This window comes from Varroa destructor, unplaced genomic scaffold, assembly GCF_002443255.2.
Source record: "Varroa destructor unplaced genomic scaffold, Vdes_3.0 BEIS01000001.1, whole genome shotgun sequence".
NCBI classification, from domain to species: Eukaryota; Metazoa; Arthropoda; class Arachnida; order Mesostigmata; family Varroidae; genus Varroa; species Varroa destructor.
In genome coordinates this window covers 58,961,087-58,985,844 of record NW_019211454.1, presented here as the reverse complement: position 1 = coordinate 58,985,844, position 24,758 = coordinate 58,961,087, and the positions used below count along the sequence as shown (strand labels likewise).

General features: G+C 49.1%; 1 protein-coding gene across 3 annotated transcripts in view; it reads left to right on the top strand.

Moving 5' to 3' along the window:
- Positions 1 to 24,758, top strand: part of exd (PBX homeobox extradenticle) — a 316,119-nt gene that overhangs the window by 264,087 nt on the left and 27,274 nt on the right. For all 3 annotated transcript variants that reach the window (XM_086977975.1, XM_086977976.1, XM_022795208.2), the window contains 3 exons: positions 14,552 to 14,742; positions 21,580 to 21,715; positions 23,782 to 23,872. In XM_086977975.1, the coding sequence (XP_086834101.1) occupies positions 14,552 to 14,742; positions 21,580 to 21,715; positions 23,782 to 23,872 (418 nt within the window). The remainder of the gene's footprint in view (positions 1 to 14,551; positions 14,743 to 21,579; positions 21,716 to 23,781; positions 23,873 to 24,758) is intronic.

The following is a 24,758-nucleotide window of genomic DNA, read 5'->3' as shown; positions in this document are numbered from 1 at the left end:
TGAAATTCCCGTTTCTGTACAGAGTGTCCTCTTGCATCTCAGGAGAACTCGGCAGATGCCTGGCTTCTTTCCGATCCCGCGCCGCCGCGAACGAACCAAGAGGTGCTTGCAAAGCCTGCTCACGTCGCTGATAACCACTTGACTCCTTTATAAATCCTTGTTCAGCTAACTTCCGTTCGCCATGCCGCTTCGCTGCTGCTACTTTTCGCGTTGTTCCTACTACTGAGAACTGTCTTGTTCCCTTTTTGTCGGTCGTACGCGGCCTGGTGCTGCCTTTGCCGTACCACGCTGCTACCATCGAACTCGCGCACTGTCCAGTCTGTCTAAAAGATTCAGCTCTTGTCGTCTTTGGGTCGCCTGATCGGTCGCTGTCGCGGCGTCTCGATGGCTTGGATCGACAGGCCTGGCCGTGTGTGCGAACTCTCAAATACCGAGTGTGTATCGTTACTATATATACACTGATATATACTGGAGTGGTGGCTGTGTACAGCGATTTCCATGATTGTAATTCAGTAATCGACTGAATCAGAAACGAACAGAAAACACAATACTAAATCAGGATCATTGTAGAGCTGAAAGGAAGACCTTGAAGAGGAAATATGATGACCGGTCAGGCGTCAACCGTAAAAGCAAAAAAGACAACGACGACAAAAAGAAGACGAATAAAATACGAAGTCGATTGAGTATCCTCTTAGACATGCCGGAGACAGTGAGACAATGGGGCAGGCAGCGTGCTGCTGCGAGGGTGGGGGCGGGGTAACGATCCAAATCCTGACCCCTCAATCGCTTGCCGATTCCTCAACCGAGTTCGCTTTTCTTATTGATGACGAACTTCACTCGACAGTAACGAGTGATCGCCGCTAGTCGTCGCCCTGATGTCGGCGGCAACAGCGGCCGTGTTGTAGTGGTGGTATCAGTGAGTCTGCGTAGCAGTGCAGTGGATGGTTGTAAGTAGCTGCAGCGAAACGAGCGAGCGAACATTCACTAGGGAAACCGCTAGTCGAGTAAATGGAAGCTCCTGGCCAGCAATGCAGTGGAAGTGTTGCTTGACCATTCTCTACCTTTCGTCTATAGCGCTGACCCATGGCCATTTTTTATTGTTGTTGATGTCGAGACCGAGTGACTCCCGGAATAGAGGAGACGCTTGAAGTGCAAAACGGCCCCGAAAATGAAACGAAGGACTGACCAGTGGTCACTCATCACTCGTCAACCATTGCGCTGTTTTGTGCCCTATTTGGAACTGTACTCCGACCTGCCAGCTTGCTTGCCGGCCCACCAATCGACTGTGCTAGCGCCCCCCTCGATAGTCGACCTAGAGACGCCTGCGCTCGATCCCTCTTTCGCTGTGTCTGATGACCTGGATGGCTGCCTGCTGCTGCCGTCGTCTTTTGTATTTATGGCCTCTTTCGACTGCGGCGGCTGCTTCTGCACGCTCCAGTGAGTTCTCACTTGGTCGGTCGAGCCGATCGCGCTGGACAGTGGCGGCGTCGATGGCGGCCAGAGCAAGAGCTATAGCAACATCGACATGGATCCATTTCGTATACACGCATCGCTCAGGCGGTCGAGTTCGATCGATATGCTCTCGTCTTGCCGGATAATGTCCGAGCTTTGAGTCTTGACGCGGCCAGATCTTGAAGTTGGCTGTTGAACGCAGAAGCAAGCCAACCTTTCGTTGGTCTCACCGGCTGAGTATCGGGAAAAGTACTACCAAACCAATGATAGTGTTGTAGTGGACTTGAGAACGACTAAATAAAAGGGAGTTGGTGATATCTCCGCGAGTGTCCGCAGCTACGGCGTGCTAATGGTAACTGGACAGTGGTCAAAAAACTAAGGATAGAGCGAAACTAAGAATGCAGTAAGATGGGCGGCTCAGGGAGACAAGGCCAACCAACGAGAATGAATAGTGGATATCAAACTCTCCCCTTGGTCGATCCAAAACCATGAGCTTCTGCTGCGGTGCTCACATTGACCGGGTTTTCCGAGGGCCATTGACGCAGTTCGATTCCGGCTCGCTTCGTTAACTCCAATTCAGAAAGCCCAAGGACATTCGGACTAACATGGCGGCCAATACAAAGCCATAAGTTGTGTCGATCGGGTAAAATCGTAAAATATAGTAGTACTTAAGCGCAAGACTACTTGCACATCTCGCCTGGTAGATTACTTCTCTGCACTTCAACTCCCTTAATGATTGTCTGACTTTTGGTTTTTGTGAAGTTATTATTTCGTACATCCAATAAGATTCGTCGATCGATTTATGTGATTTTGTTAGTACTCCATCGAGTTGCGATGAATTGACGAAGCAAGTGCTCATAGGCGGCATGGCAATAGGGAAAATAAAAGAAAAGAATCGTCCAGAGAAGAACTTTATATAGCTTTCTCCAGTTTTATCGTACATATTTGCGTACATCTATTACTTCTGTAGCAAAGGGAACAACGTAAAATGTATTATAATCATTGGCGAATGTTGACGTTTGGTAGATCGGACACGTTGCTTCCCGTCGTGTTCCAATCTAGCGCTCCGATGTACCATAGTAACTGAAAGTGTTAGTTCAAAACTTATCAGGTTGAAACGTCGCTCGTGTTGTGGTGTCGGGCCGAGCCAAAATCCCGCTTTCTTTCTGCCCTTCCGATTGCGATGTCCTGCGTCCATCTGCCGCTACGTGATTTATTAAGGGCTATCATTCGCCAGCAGTACGATGCGGAGGAGCAAGGGCACTGCCTAGCAAGTTGAGCGCCACCAGCTCTTTTAAACCACTTGACATCTCTTCTACCTCCTTTCTGTCGTTGTTTTGAATCAACAAATCGCTTTTGCAGTGTGTGGGGTCGGGATACCAGAGACGCTGACGATTGCAATGTCGACGACCACGAACAACGCAACACAGGCCTATCTTACTGATTATATGTGAGTTAAGCTTTGTCGGGGGAAAATACAATATCTTCCTGTGCGTAGTACTACGACCTCTAAACCGTTGATCGGCACCTTTATCATTATTCTCTTGTCCTCCTTGGATTTTTTTCTCGTACTCATTGTGCCCAGCCAGCGCGTTCTTGACCAGTGCGCTCTTGCACGTTTTGCCCAACCTAGTCTTTCTGCAACTACATAGTTTTGTCGCAGGACACATAAAGGATGGCTTATATATCCGATCCAACCCGATGGCAAAGTCGGCAGGCGGCAGGCGGGGGTCGTCCGCTTCACCTACGACGCATTTAATCATGCATTGTTCTAGCTCGCTTGCTTGCTTGGAGGCACACGCGAGAACTAAAGCACGGAAGGACATAGGAGTCACAAAAAAGTGCCCCTCGTTTCAGGGCTCATCCAGCCAGTGTAAACGGGAATCGTTGGTTGTCCTGTAGACGCACACGAGCAACGTCAGCTTTGTCGATTTCGCCACTGCCGTCTGACGCCACAAAGAGCAAACGACTAAGCAGGCGGACTGGCTTGGTAGGCCTTGTGGCTCGCTTTTTCGTTGGATGAAAAGGAGAACATTGAAGACGGAGGGGAATTTAGGAACGCAGGTTGGCAGGAGCGTTACCGGTAGCGACGGAAAGAAAGGGTAGAAGAAAGGATAGTAGTAAAGCATTGGGCGTCGACCGGGAATGGCACTATGAAGTAGTATGGAACGAGGAACTATCTACTTGGACGGCGACTACGAGCATTGCTGCCCTGGTCGGGTTAAGTTGCACGCCGCCTCCGCTTTAGTTGACGCTGCACTGCCTACCAGTTCTTGCTGTCTAGCTATCCCATGTGCTGCTTGCCTGCTTAATAATAGGGCTTCATCTGTCTACTCAGACTCGACACGCCGTAAGCATTATCCTGTTATCTCGTCGCTCATATATCGGCATGGCAGCCGGCTTTTGTTTACTCGGGATGAATGTATCCTTTCCCCGTGTCCTGATAGTGTCGACTCGTCCTCCTGTAACCAACCAACCCGTCGATCCCCGCCTGCTCCCTTCTGTTGTGTACTCGCTCCCGATGCGATCCATGCCAATACGACCGCTACTGCGGCCGTTCCTAGTACTAACGCGACTACTTCTACTAGTATTTTCGTAGGAGCCGCTGGTGCCGACTAACGACTCTTCCTTGGTCCTTTGTTTGGACAAGGCAAGGCTAGACCAGCGGTTACTAACTCGTCGTCCAACAAGACGTCGGTGCTGCCAGGAAAGGCTGCGAGACGTCTGCCTGACCTGGTCAAAGCACACCATTGGTCATGCCACCGTCTCTTTGACGTTGAGTTCGAGACGAAGGAAGAAGCAGCCATCGAGCGAAGGGTCGGAAGGCCGTGAAATGCTGGTGGACCGCGTAGAAGAAATAGAGCGACGAATTGGAAGAAGGGAGATTATCGGAGATCCATTTAGCAGTCGTCTCTTTACTCCCACCAGAGTCCGCACGGTGGTCGTAGTTCCTGCGACCGTAGATCGACTAGGACCGGTCAGGACGACGGAGACCAGGGCCCGAGTGCTCCCCAAGTGTACCCGATTCCTGATGCCGAGTTTGCCTATCTACCTAGCTATTCCCTAGAGAAACCAGGGGAAGAACAGTTGCCTGCGGGTCTTAAGGCCCTAACCAGCAGCCAGAGTCTAATCTCTGGACCCATAGACATAGTAGTGACGACTGGCAAGAACTGGTTTACTGGACATTGAGATAATATTAAGGATATCGCGGATATGTGTGTGGCGTTGTGTATATAACAGCAGCGGCAGCAGCATCAGCCCCGTAGCAGGATCTTGTATTAGCCGCGCAAGCAAGCCAAGAACCGAGCGAACCGAGAAGGGAGGCTAGTAAGAAGGGGGCGATGGGGTAAGAAGGAAGGGCCCAACGTATTCTGCTGTTCTACTGCCGCTGCCGGGATGCATTGTTCTGTTGTGTGTGACCTTTTGTTTCGTCCTGTCAACCACTCCATTGTTTACCCTTGGGAGTGGCGTGAAAGATCCTACACCTAAAGTCTCTAACCCAACCCAAAGCTAGGAAAAGCTGGCAGGCGTCGTAGGCCGCACCATTGGCTGGGTTAGGCCTTTTCTACCTAATTCGACCGCACCTATTCAAGAAAGACGTTGCATGTGCGGGAGATGGGAGGCTTCCTTATTGTTATATCCGTCAGAATAGACGTGTTATCTATACATAATAGCAGCGATTGCTAAGGAGTACGAAACTACCGGAAAGAAAGAGGGCGACAACTACACTCACTTTAACAATACCGTTCGACTATGAGTGCAACACATGAACAGAATACACTGAGCTCAAAAATACATAGCTAAGTTACATATCCCAAATTTTCGTCATTTTCATGCACGGTCCGAATGCTGTGCCCGCATCATGCAGTGAGCCAGTGAATAATGATTACGACCTGTTCCCACTGATGAATAGATAGGTCGACTTTTTAGCGATCATTTTATCTGTATCCTCTAGGTTACTAATACATCTCAGTAGTAGGCTGTTGGCCAACGGCGCTGCAGCCGACGCATCCGATCCATGGCTTTCATCGTTTTCTCTCTATCTCTTTCATGCTGACACTCACTGGTACTATTATCCGTCTCACACTTAGTCACTCGTAAGTCTCACACTTTCGTCGCCATTGTCGAGTCAACAATCCAATTTCCGTAATCGAATTTGAGTGAAACGCCCTTTGGCCAAACAGGAGCAACCCTCCTGGAGTAACTCGGGTCACCCAGCGAACCCAACTGGTCGGGCTTGTCCTTCGGCTTCAACCGTATCCATGGGCTGAACCTGTAACTGCTGCTTGTCTTTCCGTTGGTTGTTGTCGGCATCCACTGCGACCCAATACGAATCGGTGGGGCACGAGCCGCCTAGCCGCTTCCGAACGCCCTCCAGGCGTCGGACGCAACAAAAGCATACCGGACTGCGATGAATGCTTTACGGCGACAAGATACGATACGACCAGTGCGTCTACTGTTGGCGCTACTGCCTTTCTCCCGGCCCTGTTACGGAACTACACAAGACATAACCATAGTGCAGGCATTCAACAAGCTTCCCAAGGCGCGATGGATAGGTTTGTGTAAGGTGTCTTTTTTCTCTTTCGAGAGAAAAAACAGAGGGAGTGAGAAAGAGAAAATGTGTCATCATTGAAAGTTGTGGGTTGCTTGTATGAGTTTGGAGCAACCGTTGTTGGTACCAGCGCGTGAGTGCCAATGAGTGACGAAGCGATGAATCGATTGACCGACCAAAAAGCTTTTACTCGTTTTCTCCACGCCTAGGTAAGTGCGTACGGGACCGGCCACTTGGGTCGTCGCCATCGCCCGATTTACCTCAACTGCAGTCAGTCAAATGGCCCACTGTTGGCCCTTCTCATTTCTCTACGTCGTTGGCCGTGGCCATGCGGAAGCAGCATCGACACTAACATGGAAGGCCATTGGCATTGTATGGCTATAAGTTATTTTTATTTCGCTGCTGGTAGCGGCCTGAGCGACCAAGAGGCTATTTGAGAACATAACGACGTCTTTGGGTACCCAGTCTCGTCGGTCGCATTGGATCGGCGCAAAGGCGACGAGCCGACAGTTATTTGGGGGTCTGGGGCTCTTCTCGCTTTCAACGCCAATTGAAATTTTCAGAATGTGCTTGAGGATAACGGGAAATCGGGAGCGCCAACCGCTTAAGAGGGAAGAAAGTTCGCCTTCGTTGAAGATGGAGGCGACGCTAGCAGCCTGCAACCAGTCGTCGCTGCTGCTACTGCTGCCGCCTCAACGTTCGAGGATCGTAGTCGGACTTTAGGACCCTACAGAGCCATCAGTGCTCGCCGCACAGATCGCAACTGCCCACGCTCAATCGGGGTCGGACGATTGGCCGGTTCTGTAATGTTGGAGATGCGAGCCAAGCAAAACAGCGATGGGGGAAATCCTGGGTGTGGGGGGAGTAGCAACGGCACACGACAATAAAAGTGTCCGTGGATCGTATTTTGTTGCTGGTAGCTGTTTGTCGATTCCTCAGTCGGTTTTCGGGATATCTCCTACGCATATTTTTTTCTAGTCGGTTCCCTTTTCAGTCCCTGTAACTCCCTCAATGAGCTGTTGCTGGTGACTTTGCCATACAGCCAGTTGGCCAACATTCGTAGATAAGAGTGCCCCTAAGGGAACCACTTGGCGTATGCAGTAGGTATTTCCGTCGAGTTTCTGCTCATTTCCATTCTTTTTGTTCTTGAACGCCCATGTTGTGACGTTCGCTATATAGACTTTGGTTTTGTAGCTAACCACTTGCGTCCAACGGCCGTACACCTTTAAATTGGATCCGATTGGCGGTTTTTCTCTGGCCGTAGACCAGAGTAGTCGAACTTTGCATTTCCAGAGAGAGAGAGAGAGAGCGAAGGAAACCCTGAGTCCCTTGGGCACGTTCAGTTTGTCGGATGCTTACGAATGACTAGCGTAACAACAACAACTGGACAAGTAGTCGACAAATTGTAGTTGTCACTGACGTTGCAACTGCACTACGAGTTGTTCCGTTGCACGGACTGAGTTGTACCGCTGCTTTTGCCATGCGATATGCTAGCGGTGCTGTTGCCGTCCCTGCAGAGGCAATCGAACTGCTGTTTGCTGCGCTATGCGTCCTAATTTATAGCGACTTGGATTTACAAGCAATTGGACAACCGGACGTTTCGATTTTCTACGAATGGCTGCTCCTACAACCGCCGATATACTAGGTACAATCACGATTACGGCTCACGCAATGCAACTGCAGCCATATAACAGCTACACCGTCATAAGTAGCACCGCGGCCACCTGCACGTCTGTATTTGTACCACATACTGATGGCTGATGTCTTGATCGTTCCCATAGAACGTTTCGGCGTCCCGCGAAAAGAGTCAACACCTTTCTTTGTCATTTTCAACTGTTGTCAGGACAGAAACTGCTGCGAATGTGCTCCTGGGCGTGATAATGGGAGAAAGCGGGAGCGGAGCTGATGGAAATGTGCGATTCTACAACTGTTCGAAATCTCATGTTTTATCAGTAGAAACAAACGGACTCGGCTGACGCCTACCCTCTCTCGTCCCACTAAACTTCCATCCTCCATATTATTACTTCTCTTTAGCCTTCTGCGGGAGGTGAGAAAGGTAACAGTACTAGGCAAGTTCCTTTTGTTGCTTTGGACTCAGACTGATTTACTATTGTCAGCTAGATTGCTCACTTCTCAACCCATAATATGCTAGACCAACCCATAATATGCTAGTGATTTCTCGGTTGGCAGCTTTACTATGTTAGCTACCTAATGCGGGACTAGGTACTAGCCCTACAGAACTACCACTAAAACTCGCACAGAAATTAAAGAGAAATACCACTAAATTTCTTACTGCTACTGCTTTTTGGCATAGATCTGATTCTCCAGAGCTTTTGTACTGTCACGGTTCATCCTCGATGTTGTCACGGCACCGCAACAAGGATAACGTACTTCCACAACTGTCAACAGCATTGTAGTTCGTCGTTAGTAAACGTAAACCGACCTGATTTCACCAGCAGGAACCACAGCAGTGATAAATCCAACGTAATGATCTAAGCTAGGTAACATCAGTCAACGACGGGATGCCCAAAAGCGAAGCTTTATTGCCAAATGGATCAGGTATACACCGAAGATCTACCGTAGAGGTGCATACATGTGTCCGCGTCCAAGTGCATCCATCTAGCGAACGCAACGGAGTCTCTAATAGAAACAAACAGAATGCGATTGGTCGATCTACTAAAATATTGCTTAGCTCTGCTTGCCAGCTAGAAGTGTTGTCAGCTAGCAATGGTGAGGTGCTACTGCAGGTATGAACCGACCCCCAATATGGGTGTGAACGCTATTTGTCTGTTCGAGTTTTTTGCTCGCCTTAAGCAAACAAGAATGAAAAAGAGCACGAAAGCTAGAGAGGAAATGGCTGCGTGCATCTGTACAGCACAAACGCATCGTATGCGTCCGTTTATGTGTAAATAGCTAGTACTACTTTTATGTGCTAGTGGCTAGACGCCGGTGTTCGTGGGTAATATAGATTGAAGGAGGTTGACGGACATACGCAACAACAACAGCCGGACAGGGAACAGATAAGGTGGGTTGTGTACACGAAGGGCTTCAGCAGCATCATGCACCTGGCGCGTGCCTAGACGACACGAAGCCTTCCGCAGGACGGCGGCTTTGGATCGCAAACAGTAGCGGCAGAGGCGACCAGACAACTCGAGGTATACTGGTCAATGTAGGCTGCTGGATCGTCTCGCTCAAGCGGCGCACTCAGGCATCGACTGAGTGCCGGCTTTCTGCTGCCAGCGTCTCTGCTTCTTATCGCACAATAAACAAAAACTGCTCCTTACTCACTTATCCGCTGCTGCTGCTGCTGCTGCTGTTGCTACCTCAGCTAAGGGGGAACGAAGCAAGGGGATGGAAATGGATTGAACTTGTTTGAGGGAGTAAAGGCTTGCGGTGTGTGGAAGTTACTCCTGTCCAAACCGTGTCCAAGGAACGAGTCGCCCGTGCTTCAGAAAGCGAAAGAAAGTGAAAGACAGATAGGGTTGTTGTTGATGCAGTGTTACAGAGATACGATGGAGAATGGAAGTGCTCGAGTATGTATATATGTATGTACGACATCTACGTGTATCTGCTTGCAAAAGAGGTGGCCTGCATTCTCCCGCTTTCTGCCTTGCTCTTTCTCCGTTGGGGTCTCTCCATTGAAAATGTGTTAGGCTGCGCTTGACTCGATTCAGCTAGGGCTCGTTGGGCCGCCGTTTGTTGTGCGTCATGAGCGAAATCGAGCTGCGAACAACGACGACTACTACCACATCGGCAAACAACTCGTCGACACATTCCCGTCAGGCGGGCATCATCAACGAGCAGAAGGAAGCTTATACTCGACACATGCTTACTGCTAGACACCCTGGTGATGGGAGACAAGCAACCATAAGCCAGACACGTTACACACCCCCACTCGCCTGCACAAACCCTTTATCATTGTTGGCGTCGTTGTTGTTGTCGGGGTAATGGTAGTGGTCGTCCCAAGCTAGGTCGACGCCGCGTGAGATGGCCATACATGCATGTTGTTCTCAATCTCAGCCGCTCGTTCTTTTCATGTGAATTATGAGACTGAAGAGATAGGGTTGCACTTGGCCTGCCGCATACCTAGGCGGATAGCTATGACTTAAAGTGTATTTTGGAGCTGGCGAAATTGCACAATATTCTGTCGATATACTATACGAACCTGACAGGCTCGAACACGAAATCTGATTGAACGAGCAGAGCCTTACACAAGTTGAGAAAAAAAATCAAGAAAATCATTAAGAAAAAATATGCTTTACACGTTTACCGCTTGAAAATGCTAGCGGTTGGATAACAGTTGGCCCTCCTCTACAACATATGATACACGACATATAGCACGGAGAGTATGTTCTATACAGGGGACAGTGATGGCTTCCGCGTTAGGCTTCCAGTTGAAAAGTAGCGACATACGAAGGTGCAAGATAGGAATTCAGTCAAGAGTCAACAGGGCAGTATTGAGCTCATGTCATTATCATGAGAACCGATGGAAAGAAAGTCGTCAGCGATGGAGACGAGTCGGCGGACGTCTTCAGCAGCTCTGTGCTGCAACTGTTGGTGCTGCTGCCGCTGCTATTAGTTGTTGCTACTACGTCTTACCAGACTCCATTCTTTCTCCTACGTTCGTTTGTGCCGTTCTCGTGCAATGGATGGCATAAAAAATCAAAGTGCCCCGACTACTTCTACTGTGACTGTTGCTGCTGGTTTTAATCCTGCTGCTTTCTCCTATATCGCCATTGGCCACATACATAGACCCCTCTGGTATATAATGATCGTGCATTTACTTGATCAGCATCATCAGCAAGACCATAATCATGAATTGCTGCCGGTGGCTCGTCGGCGGCAGTTGCGGGAACGAGAATGACGATGATGATTTTTATGTGGACCGGGCTACAGACGACTACGAGTCAGGAACGATTCAGGCAGTGCGATGCGAAACAAGGCAGGCCAAAACGAACGCGAGATATTGGTGCCTGCGTTGGAGAGCTTACTTGCTCCACCGCCACTGCTGTGTATGATTGCCATCAGGGGCAGCCGTCTCTGTCTGCCTTCTATATGAGCCGCCGCCGTCCCCGAAAACTATCGCTGGCTGAAGCCATTGACGCTATTGTCTTTGTGCGATGTGAATTTTCCTGCATGTCCTCGTTGTTCTCGGGACACTTATCGAGGCTTGGTTTTTCTGTTAACTATCCCGTCCACTTACTAGCATTCGCATAGACGCACATGGTACTTGGATGGCTCACTCTTGTTCCATTTGGACGACTCTTTTTGGCTTGCTGAACTAAAGACTGCCTCGGCATACTTTTCATACCCTCTATGAGTCTCCGACTTTTTCTGGTCTCTTTCTGCTGCGGACAGTTGTATGTATATACTAGTCTTTGATTATATATATGCTCGCTGTGAGTTAATTCCTACTAATAAGGGCCAATGTCCGTCGGTGGGCGTCTAGCTAAGTAAGAACCCTGTATTGCATTTTGCTGTTGTTCTATAACACACACGTCTATAGAACGGATACAAAATTGCTTAGAATTGGACGGAACAGTAGCCTCGTCTTCGGTGTTTCTTACTTGTACTAACTAGGTCGACTTGGCAGGTCGAACGCGTAATTTAAGGGTTTAATATACTTTCTAGCTAGGTCTGGCTTGACAGTCCCTGTGATGTACATGGGTTGGTAGCAATTGTTGATCGGGCAGCGAGCCGTCTGGTTGGTTCGTTCGATAGAGGGGAAACGGAGGGGTATTTGCTGGGGGTGGCACAGCGGACCAGGGGACACGGAGCATGGTCAAGGAGTCAACAGGCTATAATAAATACAACCACTTCGGTGTGGAGGGATTCTTTACACGGGAGTGGTGGTGTCCCGGAGCGAACTGGTCGTCGTCTTCGTCAACGTCTGGTTTGGGAAAGTGCATCGTTGCGCCAACGAACGGCCGCCACACCACCGCTGGCGGCATTGGCTTGCCGATCTGCTGTCCAGGTGGCCGTAATGTCCTCCTATTTGGCTATACTCGATGTGTGCTAACTCACGGCTAACGTGGCAGCTTAGCATCGGTAGTGGTGCAGTAGTGGTGGGTAGGCCAAGCTACCAACGAAGCGGTTGGCCAAGTTGAAACGGATGATCTAAAGCGTCACCAGCCGGCGCCAGCTACGTTTTCGACCAGGCTAAACCGATGAACGAGCGGACGAAGGTTGAAACTGCTGGAGCTTCTAACACGCTGACGCTAGCCCTAGTAAGTCGCTAACCTTGCCAAACTATCCGGCGAGAAGAAGCTATTACAAGGAGTTGCTCATGACTGTTACTGGAGGCCACCCTCTAGACTATTAACTAGTCTGCTCTCTTGCCACCAACCTGCTAGGCTTGTGAGTTGCATACGAGTCTATGAGTTTGCCTGTAGGCGTCGTGTATTAATTCAACAGCAATATCAAAGCTCCAACGAAAGGAATAGCAGTCGAAGCTGTAGCTGCACCAGGTTCACTCGACGATAGCGCCGCTAGCTAGAACATTTGGGACGGGACAACCAACTGGCGTCAGCGGAGCTATACGGCGCCTGTCTGTCCGTTGCTTGGTATCTATGCAATTTTCAATTAACGGGGATTGGCGTAAATCCCCGCGGTTTCTTCCTCGTTGCTTTGGTTCAGTCGGTCAGCCGTCTCTTCAGGTCATCCTCTAGGTCGAGTCCCTCGGGACTACGGAGAGACTAGCCGGACGAAGCCTGGTTAAGAATGAGAGAAGAAGCACAGATGAACATATCTAGCCATCTGCAGCAGCAGAGGCAGGCGAATCCATCAGTTGAACACAAAGCGTAGCAAAAGGCTTTTTTTTAGTTGCCTAGAAGACGAGCTACCGACATGTTTTTGTTCAGATAAACTACTGGACTACCGGCGGCACCAGAAGCAGGCAGTTGAGATACTATCTGACAAGAAGCTTACATGGCCCGAAAAAAATCTAAAGACTGAACAGCTGTTTCGGTCCAGACCGGCTTAGACTAAATCAGACTAACGTTAGATTTTCTGGAAGAAGCAAAGCAGGTCTGCGATAGCAGAGGGAACCTCTGAGTGTGATGGAATAAACGTGTCTCTTCAAACCTGTTCCGTTTTTGTCTCAATTGCTGCTGTTATATTACTTTGCTTTACGCCAAACCCTATGTCATCAGACTGCAGGAAATCCGAGCGCATGCCTTCCGACACCTTTTCAGAGGTTTATATACAGATAAACGGTGCAACGGCATGTATTTGCGTCCTCGCTCATGGTGCTTTAAGTGAAACCATAATCCATAAGAACTGGCTAAGGATGCTACCTTATTCTCCTACAGCTTCCGGGAAGACTGTCGGAAAACATGGCTGGTGGAGGTTCCAGGCTACGTTGAAGCACCAGCAGTTCCTATTCTTGCCTCAACTATATCTTAAGCAGCTCTTTGGCATTGTACCCATGTACACTGTGTGTGTGTTCGCATGTTTGTACGAGGAAGCCGGGAAGTACCGAAAGCCAGAGTCATCGGGTAGTCGTAGCAGCAGTATAGATGAGTGCTGCTAGCGCTAGTAGTAGTACACTTTGAACGACTAAGGCTGTCTAAGAGGCGGCAGCCTAACGGGAAGACATGGTAGGAGCTCGTCACTTAATGATAGAATGAGTGGGGTAATACGCGCCCCGGGCCACCAGCAAGCAGCCGGCTACTCAGCCGGCTACGATCCATTTTAGCCTAATAGTAGTAGTACTAGTGGTGGAAATAGGGGTATACACAGAGAAGTGGGGAAGTTGAAGAGGCTCAAGCATAGAAGGATTGTAGCGAACTGCTACTGCTGCGGGGGATAGCAGCAACGGATGGAGTAGATGGAGGGTTTCTGCTCGACCGTTCGTCTCATGCCGTCACCGCCGCAGCAGTCGACGCCGCTGCTGCGCTAGCCTTCCCTTATCCACACACATGGCGCTACACATACATAGACAGAGACTTCGACGCACAGACACACCACCTCCTAATAGTTGCTATCTGGCCAACCGCCGCCGGGCCCCATTACCACGGATCGCGAGGAAGAGCCCTGAGGGCCATCCCGATGCCAAAAGGAGACGACTCTGCGACCGACCGAGGCCATTCACAGGCTTGGTTTGCTCGACTTGACTGGCAAGCAAAGAGCCCGGCGGAGGCAAGCAAGCTGGCAAGCAAGCGGGCTTTCCTGATGATCCCTGTTCGATGTGCGCTCGGGCTAGGTCGGCTGGCTGCCTGGGGGTCCCTCTTCTTTCCGTCGGCATTATACTATTCCATCTCCAGCATCGCCACTCTTATTTCAATCACTATATATTTAGTAGAAGACGCAGAAACGGTGCCAGTTTGTACTGACCTAAGTATCCTTCATGGCTGCCTTGTTATTTGCGATATGATCTAGACATTGTTGGCTAGGACAATATAGCAGATGTTCAGAGTGCTTATAAATTTGAGTACGATACCTCATTTTGTTGTAGTGCCGTAGCTATGCTGTAGTGGTATGTTTTCTCTAATAATGGATCACTATTAGACGCTAACTGTGAAGAATTTTCTGTGCTCGTCGTTTCAGGCGTGCAATGAGTTCACCACACACGTGATGAACCTCCTTCGCGAACAAAGTCGAACGCGCCCGATTACGCCGAAGGAGATCGAGCGAATGGTGCAGATCATCCATAAGAAGTTCAACTCCATCCAAGTCCAGCTCAAGCAGAGTACCTGCGAGGCCGTTATGATCCTCCGGTCTAGGTTCCTCGACGCCAGGTAACATTGTCCTTAGCATAGATATGTATTTTTTGGTTCTGGCTCGCTGCTTTTTTCTTTATCTGCTAGCCGCGATTAAGCTGGACGTGTGCGATATCAAGCACTGGACAGTTGCCTCTTTGCGAAAAAGAAAGCAAAAAGGTAGTCAACATCGTTGTCCTTGCAATGGTGTGAGCTGAGTGAAGCTGCTCTGCTTCCTTTTTCGTACGACAGGTTTGGAGGAAAAGGGGCAACTGCGGGGAGATGGGGTGTGGGACTTTATATCTTAGCACGAGGAACTGTCAGGTCTCGCAGGTCGTCGCGTTCGGCCCTTGAGTACTGCCGCTTCCAGGACGCACGCCTTCGGTCGACAGCAGGCCACCAAAGAGGGCCAAGTACGAAGGGGATGAGCCATTAGCAAGACCGAACAGAGGCAGCGGCGGTGGTAGCAGCCGTCAAGTGACCCCGCAAGCGGCAAAGCGGAGCAAAACGTTTAAATATTTCATTAACCGTCTCTTCTGTCTCAGTCCACTATTTGAGCGGTGGGTCTGCTTTTGTCTGTTCATTTGAGGAGCCGGCCAGTCAGCCTCCAGGCGCTAGACTTGCCCTAACAGCGGTTGTAGCTTCCAGGGAACCAAAGCCAATTGGCGACTCTGCAATAGCCGGCGCATGCATACGAGCTCCAACGATCTAGAAACTAAAAAGGAGCACAGCGCAGGATCGCCTGGGGAAACAGTGGAAGAATCTGAAAGCTGAAGGATTTAGATGGCGGATGTGCTACCAACTAAATGAGAGTTTGATTTTAAAATGCGTTTTCCTTTTAATTTGCTTCTCCGCTACTGCTGCCGAATTAATTGTATTGTGATTGCTCATTTTAGCTATGCTGGACCCCACGAGTAGCACTTAGCTTTGACTAGCGATGAAGCGGCTACCCCAAGACCGCTGGCAGGAGCTTGGCCCCAACCAAAAGTCAGAGGTTACAACCACTCACTCACTTGCTTACTGATTGCTAGATCGAAAAAAAAACCCTTGCTGCTTTACCAGCACCCGCCAGTTTTCGCTCTCCTGGCAACGACACAACAAGAAGGGTTAATAGCGTTGTGCGACCGAGACGAAACTGTCCCACTTGGGCTAGCCGACAGGCTGTCTGATCAGGACAGTGTGGTGCAACCGTGAAGAGTCGACAACGGAGCAAGCAGAGGTAGAAAAGGGTATTGTCTGCATTGTGGAAAGTGGTGCCGCGTAGACGACATCAAAGCGTCTTTGGAGTGATGCTGTTGCCAGGATGGTCGACACTGACGACTACAGAATCGAGAAGATAAAAAAAAAGGAGAGGCAGACACGGATAGAGAGCACCGCTTCGCAACTGCAGCTATAAGGAAACCGAGAGCAAGTGCGGTAAAGGTTTAATTGTACTGCGTGGGGATTCTCGGCCAGGTTCTGCCCGGTAAACGGGCTGGCGAACGAGAATCTGCTGGACCGTCCAGTTCTTTGTACCGCCGCCCTAGCAGTGCCGCGGCGGTGCTACTACTATTACTACTGCTACTACTACTACTACAACTACTACTACTGCTAGTCCATGCTGTGCATGTCTGCTGCTAGTCGATGCTGTCTGCCAGCCAGCTTATTTCTTCGCTCGGATTCAGTATGTCCATCTCCTTCGTCGGAATATAATGGAGCAGAAAGCTGCTGGGTGAGACAAGAGGGACAAGAGGGGACACAAGGTGATGGATGAAATTCGTATCTAGTTTTATTTACACCCCCCCCCCCCTCTTCCTTCTCTTCCCAACGCTATTGTCACCCCCATCCGTTCTACATTGCCCTGTCGCCCAGCCACATTGCTGCCTTCACTTTGTTGCCCACTTCGCCTTCATCCGTTGCGCGAGTAACCTGTGCGCGCCTGTGTCTATAAGAGATCCTGTGTCCATGTCTGTCTCTGGGGCGCAGCATGTGACTAATTAAATGCCTACAATGACTCTGCATGATGGGGGGCAAGTAGTAGAGGTTCGTTACTCACCAGCGCTACAATCCAGCCACTCCTATGGGTCCAACTAAATCCAGTTTGCATTGATATTGAGACAATTACCTACGCCATCCGTTGCTGCAACAGCTCTGAACTGATCTCTAGTTCGTCAAACTGATGACCAGATCAGTTTAACAAAAATGCCATATTTGCGTTTAGTTTATGCTGCAAAAAATAACAAAGCTTTGCCTCCGGAAACGACGACTTCATGCAGGTCAGACCAGGAATAATTTCACCTATGGAATTATATTATGAATTTGTTTGAATGAGTTCGGAGTGTATGAGTGTGTGACTGGTTCTATCCGAGCACAATTTCACTACATACGTAGATTTTAAAAAGTGTACCGCAGCAAAGCGAGAGCAGATACCTTTGATTACGAATGGCAGCTGCCGGTCAGTCTTCGAGTCAGCTTTGTTATGCTAGTGCACAGAAAAGGTAGTGCGCTAGTAGTGTATTGCTGTAAGCTCAAGCTTCTGAACAGCTTGACCCTTCGCCATCTATCGAGATTAAGATCCCCCAATCCCTTTATCCCCTTTCGCCCGGACCCCCATCGAGCGCACACTGATGGTGTGGTACTTTAGTTCGCCACCGTCGTCGATTTGGTGACGCGCCCAAAGGCGGCACAACGATACCGAACTCCAGGGAGTCTCTCTTCGCCCTCTCTCTCTCTCTCTTTGCGCTGGTGAGGGATAAACGACGGCTGCTCAGGTGGCCAGCAGGGTGCTGGCTGTTCTTTCCTACTAGTTCCATAGTGGCAGACCACTCACCCTTCTTCCGTTCTGTTGGGACTGTACTGGCAAACTCGCACCGCTGCCTGGCTACTTGGCTGGTCGGTCGGCGGCCGCTCGCTCAGTCGCCCCTTGCACTACCGATATACCACCAGCCAGTACCTATCCCATACGAGCTGGGCAGGGCTGCAGAAGCGCAGTGTTTAGCCGCGCCTGCGCCTTCACAGATGATGTTTGTTCAAAGTTTCATTACAGCTCTAATGAATGGTCAGCAGTGCCCGCCACCAGCAGCCGTTGTTCGGGTACGAACCACTGCCGCAAGGTGAAAGCAGGAGGTCTGCTGTATCCTTCTGTGCCTGAGTGTGGCTCTGCCTGGGTGTCTATATGCGAGTGTGTGTGGCCTCAGCGATTTGGAAAAAAGGCGGTGGCGGCGGCGGCGGCGGCGGCGACGGCAGGCGATTGACCGGCCAGCTCCGACGGGCTTTGCCAACCAATAATGAGGCGTTTAGAGTTTGGCGAACGGGGTCTGCAGAGGCTTGGCTTTAAGATTGAGAGGGGCAGGGGAAGTCGAAGGCTTCTCAAACAACACCGTTGCTAGCAGCGTCGGCCGTACTTTGCGTTCGACAGTTGGTGCCAAGAGATCTGTTGCACAACTTTGAGAATCCGGATACATGCGCAGTCGCAGCGAGAAAGACAAACTCACCTAAGGTCCTGGACCGTTCGAGGCAAACTTCGTTTTGCCGTCGAATGACCACTGAAAGGCGGTCAGACTTTCGACTTTGTGAAGACTGCTGCTGCAGCCGCCGCTTAGTTGCTTGTTTACCTAGCTTCTTCTCTCAGTCAACACAGTGATGACCGTGGCTGAGTCGGAAGGGGTTTATGAAAGTTTCTATTCTCTTTTTACTGCTAATTGCCTGTAAGTGGTCGTTGTGTCGAACGTAGCATAACAAAGCATAGCGTGGAAACAAAAAGGGCAAATGGAGAGTATTCCACGCCAGAGAATCAAATGAAGAGAACGGGCTCGCCACTGGGTCTTGGGACAGCATGGCAGGACACGTTCGAAAAAGTTAGCAGCTAGCTTTGGAGACAAGCAGAAGCCGACTACAGCACAAGCAAGACGGCAGTCGACAACCGCGAACTACGCCAGCATCAGGACTCCTTACTTTAAGTCTGCTTATGGCAGACCTGTTCAGCGGCACAACTGCTATTCTCCACTGCTATAAATGCCCACGAACGCGTATCGATGAAGAGTTCTAGCTCAGTCGAACTAGTCAAAATCTCCACGTAAGAATGCAATGAGCTTTCTCCGGTCGACCCGTCAGTCTGCGTGCAACGGGAAATACTGGTGGTCACTAGTTTTCCACCGTCTCCTCGCTATGTGAAACCGTCATTGTGCCCCTGCCGCACTAAGCGAGCAAAGGACAGAGACAAAGAGTAAGACAAGCAACCAAACTCAACGGGGCGCCTCCTTACTTGATCAGACACCGCTGCTCCAACGACTGTTTATGCTCCTGCCGCCGCCGCCGCCGTCGCCGCTGGGTCGAGTGGCGGAATACAACGCGCAGCCGACGTTGGAGATAAAACGAAGGCTCATAAAGGAAGAAGCAACGAAGCCGTTGTTCGGTGCTGCTTCTGCATCGCCACCAGCGCCGTTTCTGCCACTCTCGGCGCGTCCCATGTTGTAAACAATTAGAATGACTGATTATCATCGAAAGGTTGCAACAAAAGCCGGATGCTAAGCGGTTGAACGGTGGAACAACGACAATCGGCCAGTGTACGCTAAGATAGCTGCGTGCCACTAAATACAATGAAATGCAGTACCGAGCGGGTTAGCGACTGAGAAGCACGGATATGCACGGGCCGTAGATGGCTGACTGGCTGGCTATTTTGGGGGGATAGAGGCTTGTGGGAGAGAAAGCTTTATTAAAAGTATGAAGCAAAAGGAAGAGAAAAAACTAGCGGCGCATCGAAGAAGAATTATACTCGATCCAGCTGCACGAAGGGCAGACTTCATCTTGCTTATGCTGCCGAACTCTCTCGGTAGTCCCTAGGGCCCAGCGGGTGTTTTAAGGACAAATGACTATGTGACAAACTGACAAGCAAGGCGAATATTGGTAACTGACTAGCTCTGTATAGCAGTGCAATTTGCAGTATAGACGATTGGGTCGAGTAAGGCACACACGGTGTGTCTATGAAAGTGACCCCTTTAACCCACTAGAGCAAAACATATATAAGCCATACAATATCATGTTTTTACATGTTTTAAGTACGAGAGGTTAGCAATAAAGTGCGGAATTGATTCTCAAGTACGGTTCTACCAGCTATACATAATGAAGACTTGAGATGTATCTTCTTGATAATATTTGCAAGGTCTCCATTTAGTGTGCAGCAAATCCTCACATTGTAAAAAACGTAGTCGATTATCTTCTGCACAGACACGTAACGGTCACGAAGCGATCGTTACGATCTTGTTTAGTTTGTTGTAGTTTCGCAATCATTCATTGAAATGTGGGTCCTTAGTTTTTTCCGTGTCTGGGGCTAATAAGATGTGAATTGTACAAGGAAACATTCACTTATCTCCCTGAATGTATATACACACATACATACATACATATATATGTCATGCCTGTTTACGCCATTATATTGAATCTGTAAGTACACAACGAGTTGCGTGAAGATATCACCAGCTGTATCGGAACAATTGAAAGTAGAAATACGAAAACCTATATAAACATAGACTGCGTTGATGGGCGTATAAGATCTAGCAAAATGACCCACTTTACAACCCAACGACAGAGTAGAGGTTCCAACGCGCTAAATAATCATTGTATTCAATAAGTGCGTCAATTATACATGCATGCATTACTTTTTCTTAAGCTATTTACTGATACATGTATCACATTGGCTTTTTGGCGCCGATCGAGGCTCTCCTGTCTTGTTGATCGTTGCTTGCATCGACTTTATTAAATCGACTCGGGCGTCTGGAGACTGATAGGACTGCCTTCCTGGCCAGGTTGTGCACGAGCACTAGCAGAAACACCAGCATGGTAGCAACTGCCACCACCTCACGCCGTTGCTGCTCTTATAAACTATGGAATCGGCTTTCCCGCACTTATCGTTCGCATGCGCCAAGCTGGCTGTTCTCAGCTTTTTCTTGCAACCATCTTTGTGCTAGCTTGAATGCGGCCAGCAGAGCCGCGTGGCAGAGAACACGCCGCAAGTCAGCCGTGGCACGAGACTGCGCAGAGATTAAAAAAAGGATAGAAAGAAGCATCAACGCAAGAAGAACGCAAGTGAACGGGTCCAAGCAAAGAAGGCTGGCGAACCAGCAGCTCTTAGCTACTCTAAGCAGGCAATCTCGAATGCTCAGCTGTTCCCGGGGCCGACTGGTTGAAGTCCTGCGAGTCGGGAGGGGGTAAACAGCCAAATAAATAATTATAATAAAGAAAGGATGCTGCGCGCGAAGCGCCACCAGCCACAGCAACCGCATCGCGCGCTAAATGCCAAGAGTGGTGTTGGCGGCGCTCGATGGCCGCAGCGGCGGGGCAGACCAGCTTGCTGGTGTGCCACGACTTGGGCCATCCGGCTGACTGAGTGGGTCGAGAAAAGAAATTTAATAAAGATAGCAGAGCTCATTTATAATACGCCACCAGCCCGTACCGTCGCTAGCATTAGCCCTTGCCTCAAATCACCCCTATGCCGACGACCATTGCCGCGGCTTCCTCGGCCGCAGTCGTTTCCCGTTGCCTTGAGCTGGCCCCTTTCTACCCGTGCGAATATTGGGCCAACAATGGAAATCCAGTCTTCGTCCGTTGGCGTTTATGTGCGTACAACATTGCCGCATTAAGACGGCCTAATGGAAAGAGAGGCCGACTTCAATTCGAAGATCAATTTATGAGCGATTGGGCCGTCATGGCGGTCGCGGAATCGATTCCATTTTTAAAATTGAATCAGATACGATAAAACATGTATAAATTGTTTAGTGCGGTTGGTGTGACATGTAGTTTGTTTGTTCTCTCGTAGAATGAGTATTAGTAAAAATGCGCTATATACGAATGTGTTTAATCGTTGTGTTTGTCACTTCGTTTGATTTGTTTCTGTCGCAGGAGGAAGCGTCGCAATTTCAGCAAGCAGGCGACAGAGATTCTGAACGAGTATTTCTACTCGCACCTTAGCAACCCATACCCAAGTGAAGAGGCCAAGGAAGAGCTTGCCAGGAAATGCGGAATCACTGTCTCTCAGGTAATAAATGCTAGGCTGTGCTCTTTCTCCTCGAAACTTTTCAGCATGTCAGCAAGACGAACTTATAACTTCTGCAGAATGCCTACATTCAAATGGTACTAGATATTGTCTGAGGAAACCAATTACCTTGTACCGGGACTATTCTCTCAGTAGTATCTGTCTTATACAGGGATATATCTGAGTAGTATTCACTTACACCGGGCAGAGAATAATTCAGTTGATAAAATGAGCTTATGTATTTACCAACGTAGCACTTGGTTTGTATTTCCGCACTGATCGTCGTCGAGATGATCAAAAAGCTCAGGTAAATGTTTGGCAGTTAGTGTCCAATTGCTCGTACGAACTTGGCTATTTAACCGACCTAGTTGCTTGTCTAGCTATATATTCATCGCTTGATCTGTCTCTATTTCTAGCTGTGTCTATGTATATTTGTGCGTTCGCGCGACGCGCTCGAGTGGTCCCCCTGGTGCCGAATAACAGACAGACAGACAGACAGACGGGGGAAGAGGGGTCTTTCTCTGCCTCTGTTGGCTTTTAGAGCCGCACCGTTGCGTCTGTGAAGCGACGAGCAGTAGTGTCGTCGGACGGCTGCTTCTTATTCAAATCATTCATATTCATATTATTATTCATTCAGTCATTCAGTTACCTCTTTTCCCTATTCGTTCGCTTGTCTGCCGCGACTCGTAGTTCTTTTGCTCGTCACTGTTGCCGCAGCAGTAATAGCCAGGCTTATCGTCGTTTTCGCTGTTGCTGCCGCTATAGATGTCATCACAGACGCCGTGCAATCGCCGTTCATTGACAATATCATTACCATACTTAGAGATTAGCAAAAGTCACCTTAATCCACATTTGCATAGCACCCATCATCCATCCAACCCCAATTCCCCTTCTCGTTCTTTTCTCTTTGTGCTTTCCTTCCTCTCCCTATTCCTTATATGTCTCCTTCTGTATATCGCTTTGCCTCGCCCTTCCTTGGTCATCTGCTCCGTGCGCCTAGCACCATCCTCCTTGCTCTCGTGTTTGGTCTCCTTTTCGCATTTTTTCGAACGAGCTGATTCGTGCGATGTTGACCACGTTAACCATCATAGAGGCAGCAGCGGTAGTAGTTCCAGTTGTGATAGTACAAGCAGACAACGCCAAAGCTCAGCGCTTACCGTCTCTTCTGTGAGGCTTATGATGATGCCGCTGCCGTTTGCCAGTTAGAGGACGATAGCAGCAAAGAGAGAAGTAGGAGGAATCGGGGGTGATGGAAGAAGGATGGTAAAGATATACCTACAGCGAACGAGTGTCCGCATGGCACAAAAAATCGACGCACAGCCGAGAACTGCGAATAGAGAGAAGATACGGCGACCGCAACACAGCAGACAGAGTCCAAGAGAGAACAAGTGCGCGTGAAAAGTGACTACGCGTCTGACGACTACGCGTGGAATTTGGGAAAGCGATGGCGCATCCGGCGCAAGCGACGCGGTAAAATTTGAATGATAATAGCCGAACTGCCGCAAGCAGTGAGGACGATGTGAAGGAACGCTAAATATAGGGAGAGATCAAAAGAGGGACAGAGAGAGATCAAACAAAATCCGACAGAGAAGAAGAGGATGAGAAAGGCAGATATGAATTTTTGATGAGGTCGCGAGTTGTCAGAGAAAGAGAACGAGTGACTGCCGCTCTGCGGTTCGCTTGCTTACTCGCTTGCTCTGATGAGCGCTAGCGACTGCTATTACCCCTGATGCCGCTGGGACAGCCATTCCCCCGCCATCGCTTCTTGTCGACCTCCGCCGCCTATTGCCGTAGTTGGTGCTGCTATCTTTGCGGAGCGTGTTAGCACAGCGATGACAGTGGCGAAACGTTTTCTCGTTGTCGCTGCCGAGTTACTGCTGGCTCGGCTGAATGGATAATTTTATCATTATTTTTATTGTATCTGTTAAGCCTAAATAGCGCTAAAACTGCTATATATATATATATATATATATATATATATATATATATATATATATATATATATATGCAGTAGAGTTTGAGTACAGCTGCTTCTCATTATTATAACTGTTTTTCATTTTGCATTTCAGGTATCTAACTGGTTTGGTAACAAGAGAATACGATACAAGAAGAACATAGGAAAAGCTCAAGAGGAGGCGAACCTGTATGCGGCAAAGAAGGGTAAGTAAAACTTGTCATGCCGTCATATGATGATTACTCATTTATCATCCATTACTGCTAGTACATTGCTGCGTCAGATGCCGGCATCGTCATCGAAAAGCACGTGTTATCTCGGGACAAACTAGACCTCAAATTGGACGCTGTCACTTCAAATCCACAGATACCTCGTCAGCCATATAAACGCCTTGCGCCGTTCAACCAAAGTCGACAACATTCCACCATCAATTCCTCGCCAAGAACGTCACATTGCAGCTGACTTCAAGTTTAAGCAGTACCGACCAAAGAAACTAACAAAATCTTCGCCTCCACCCACCTCCTTTGAAGAACGAAATCTTCTTTGCGGCTTTTGTGCTCTAGGTTTGATGCTAGCTTTACGCTGCGCTAACGAAAAAAATATTATGAACATAGAAGCAACATAGAGCTGCGGGGTGTGTCAATATCGATGCCCACTACGAACTCCATTCTGGTTTGACAATTTTTCGTTTTAACTACTTTTCTTGTTGGACTCCGTGGCTGAACGAGCTGAATACCAAGCTATATAACAGAGCTCTGCCGCCAGTCTAAGCGGACCATGGTGTGTATGGATCAAATATTAATAACGATAAAAAAAAATCATATTCGCTGCTACTTCATGTACTCTCCGTTCACCCAACATTCTATAGCCATCCGACGCGATCCTTTGTCCAAACCCTACCTAGATCAGGGCTTTTCTTGTTTACCGTCATCGACGGCATCGGTGGACTTTCTCGTGAGTAATAAAAATTCTTCAACTCTTGCTTGCTCCTCTCACATCTATTTCGCTCGAATCCGCATCATCATACAGGATCGTATAGGGTAGGCTTGCATTAGAAGACTCCTGCAAGAAAGAGGACGACTACGAACTCCG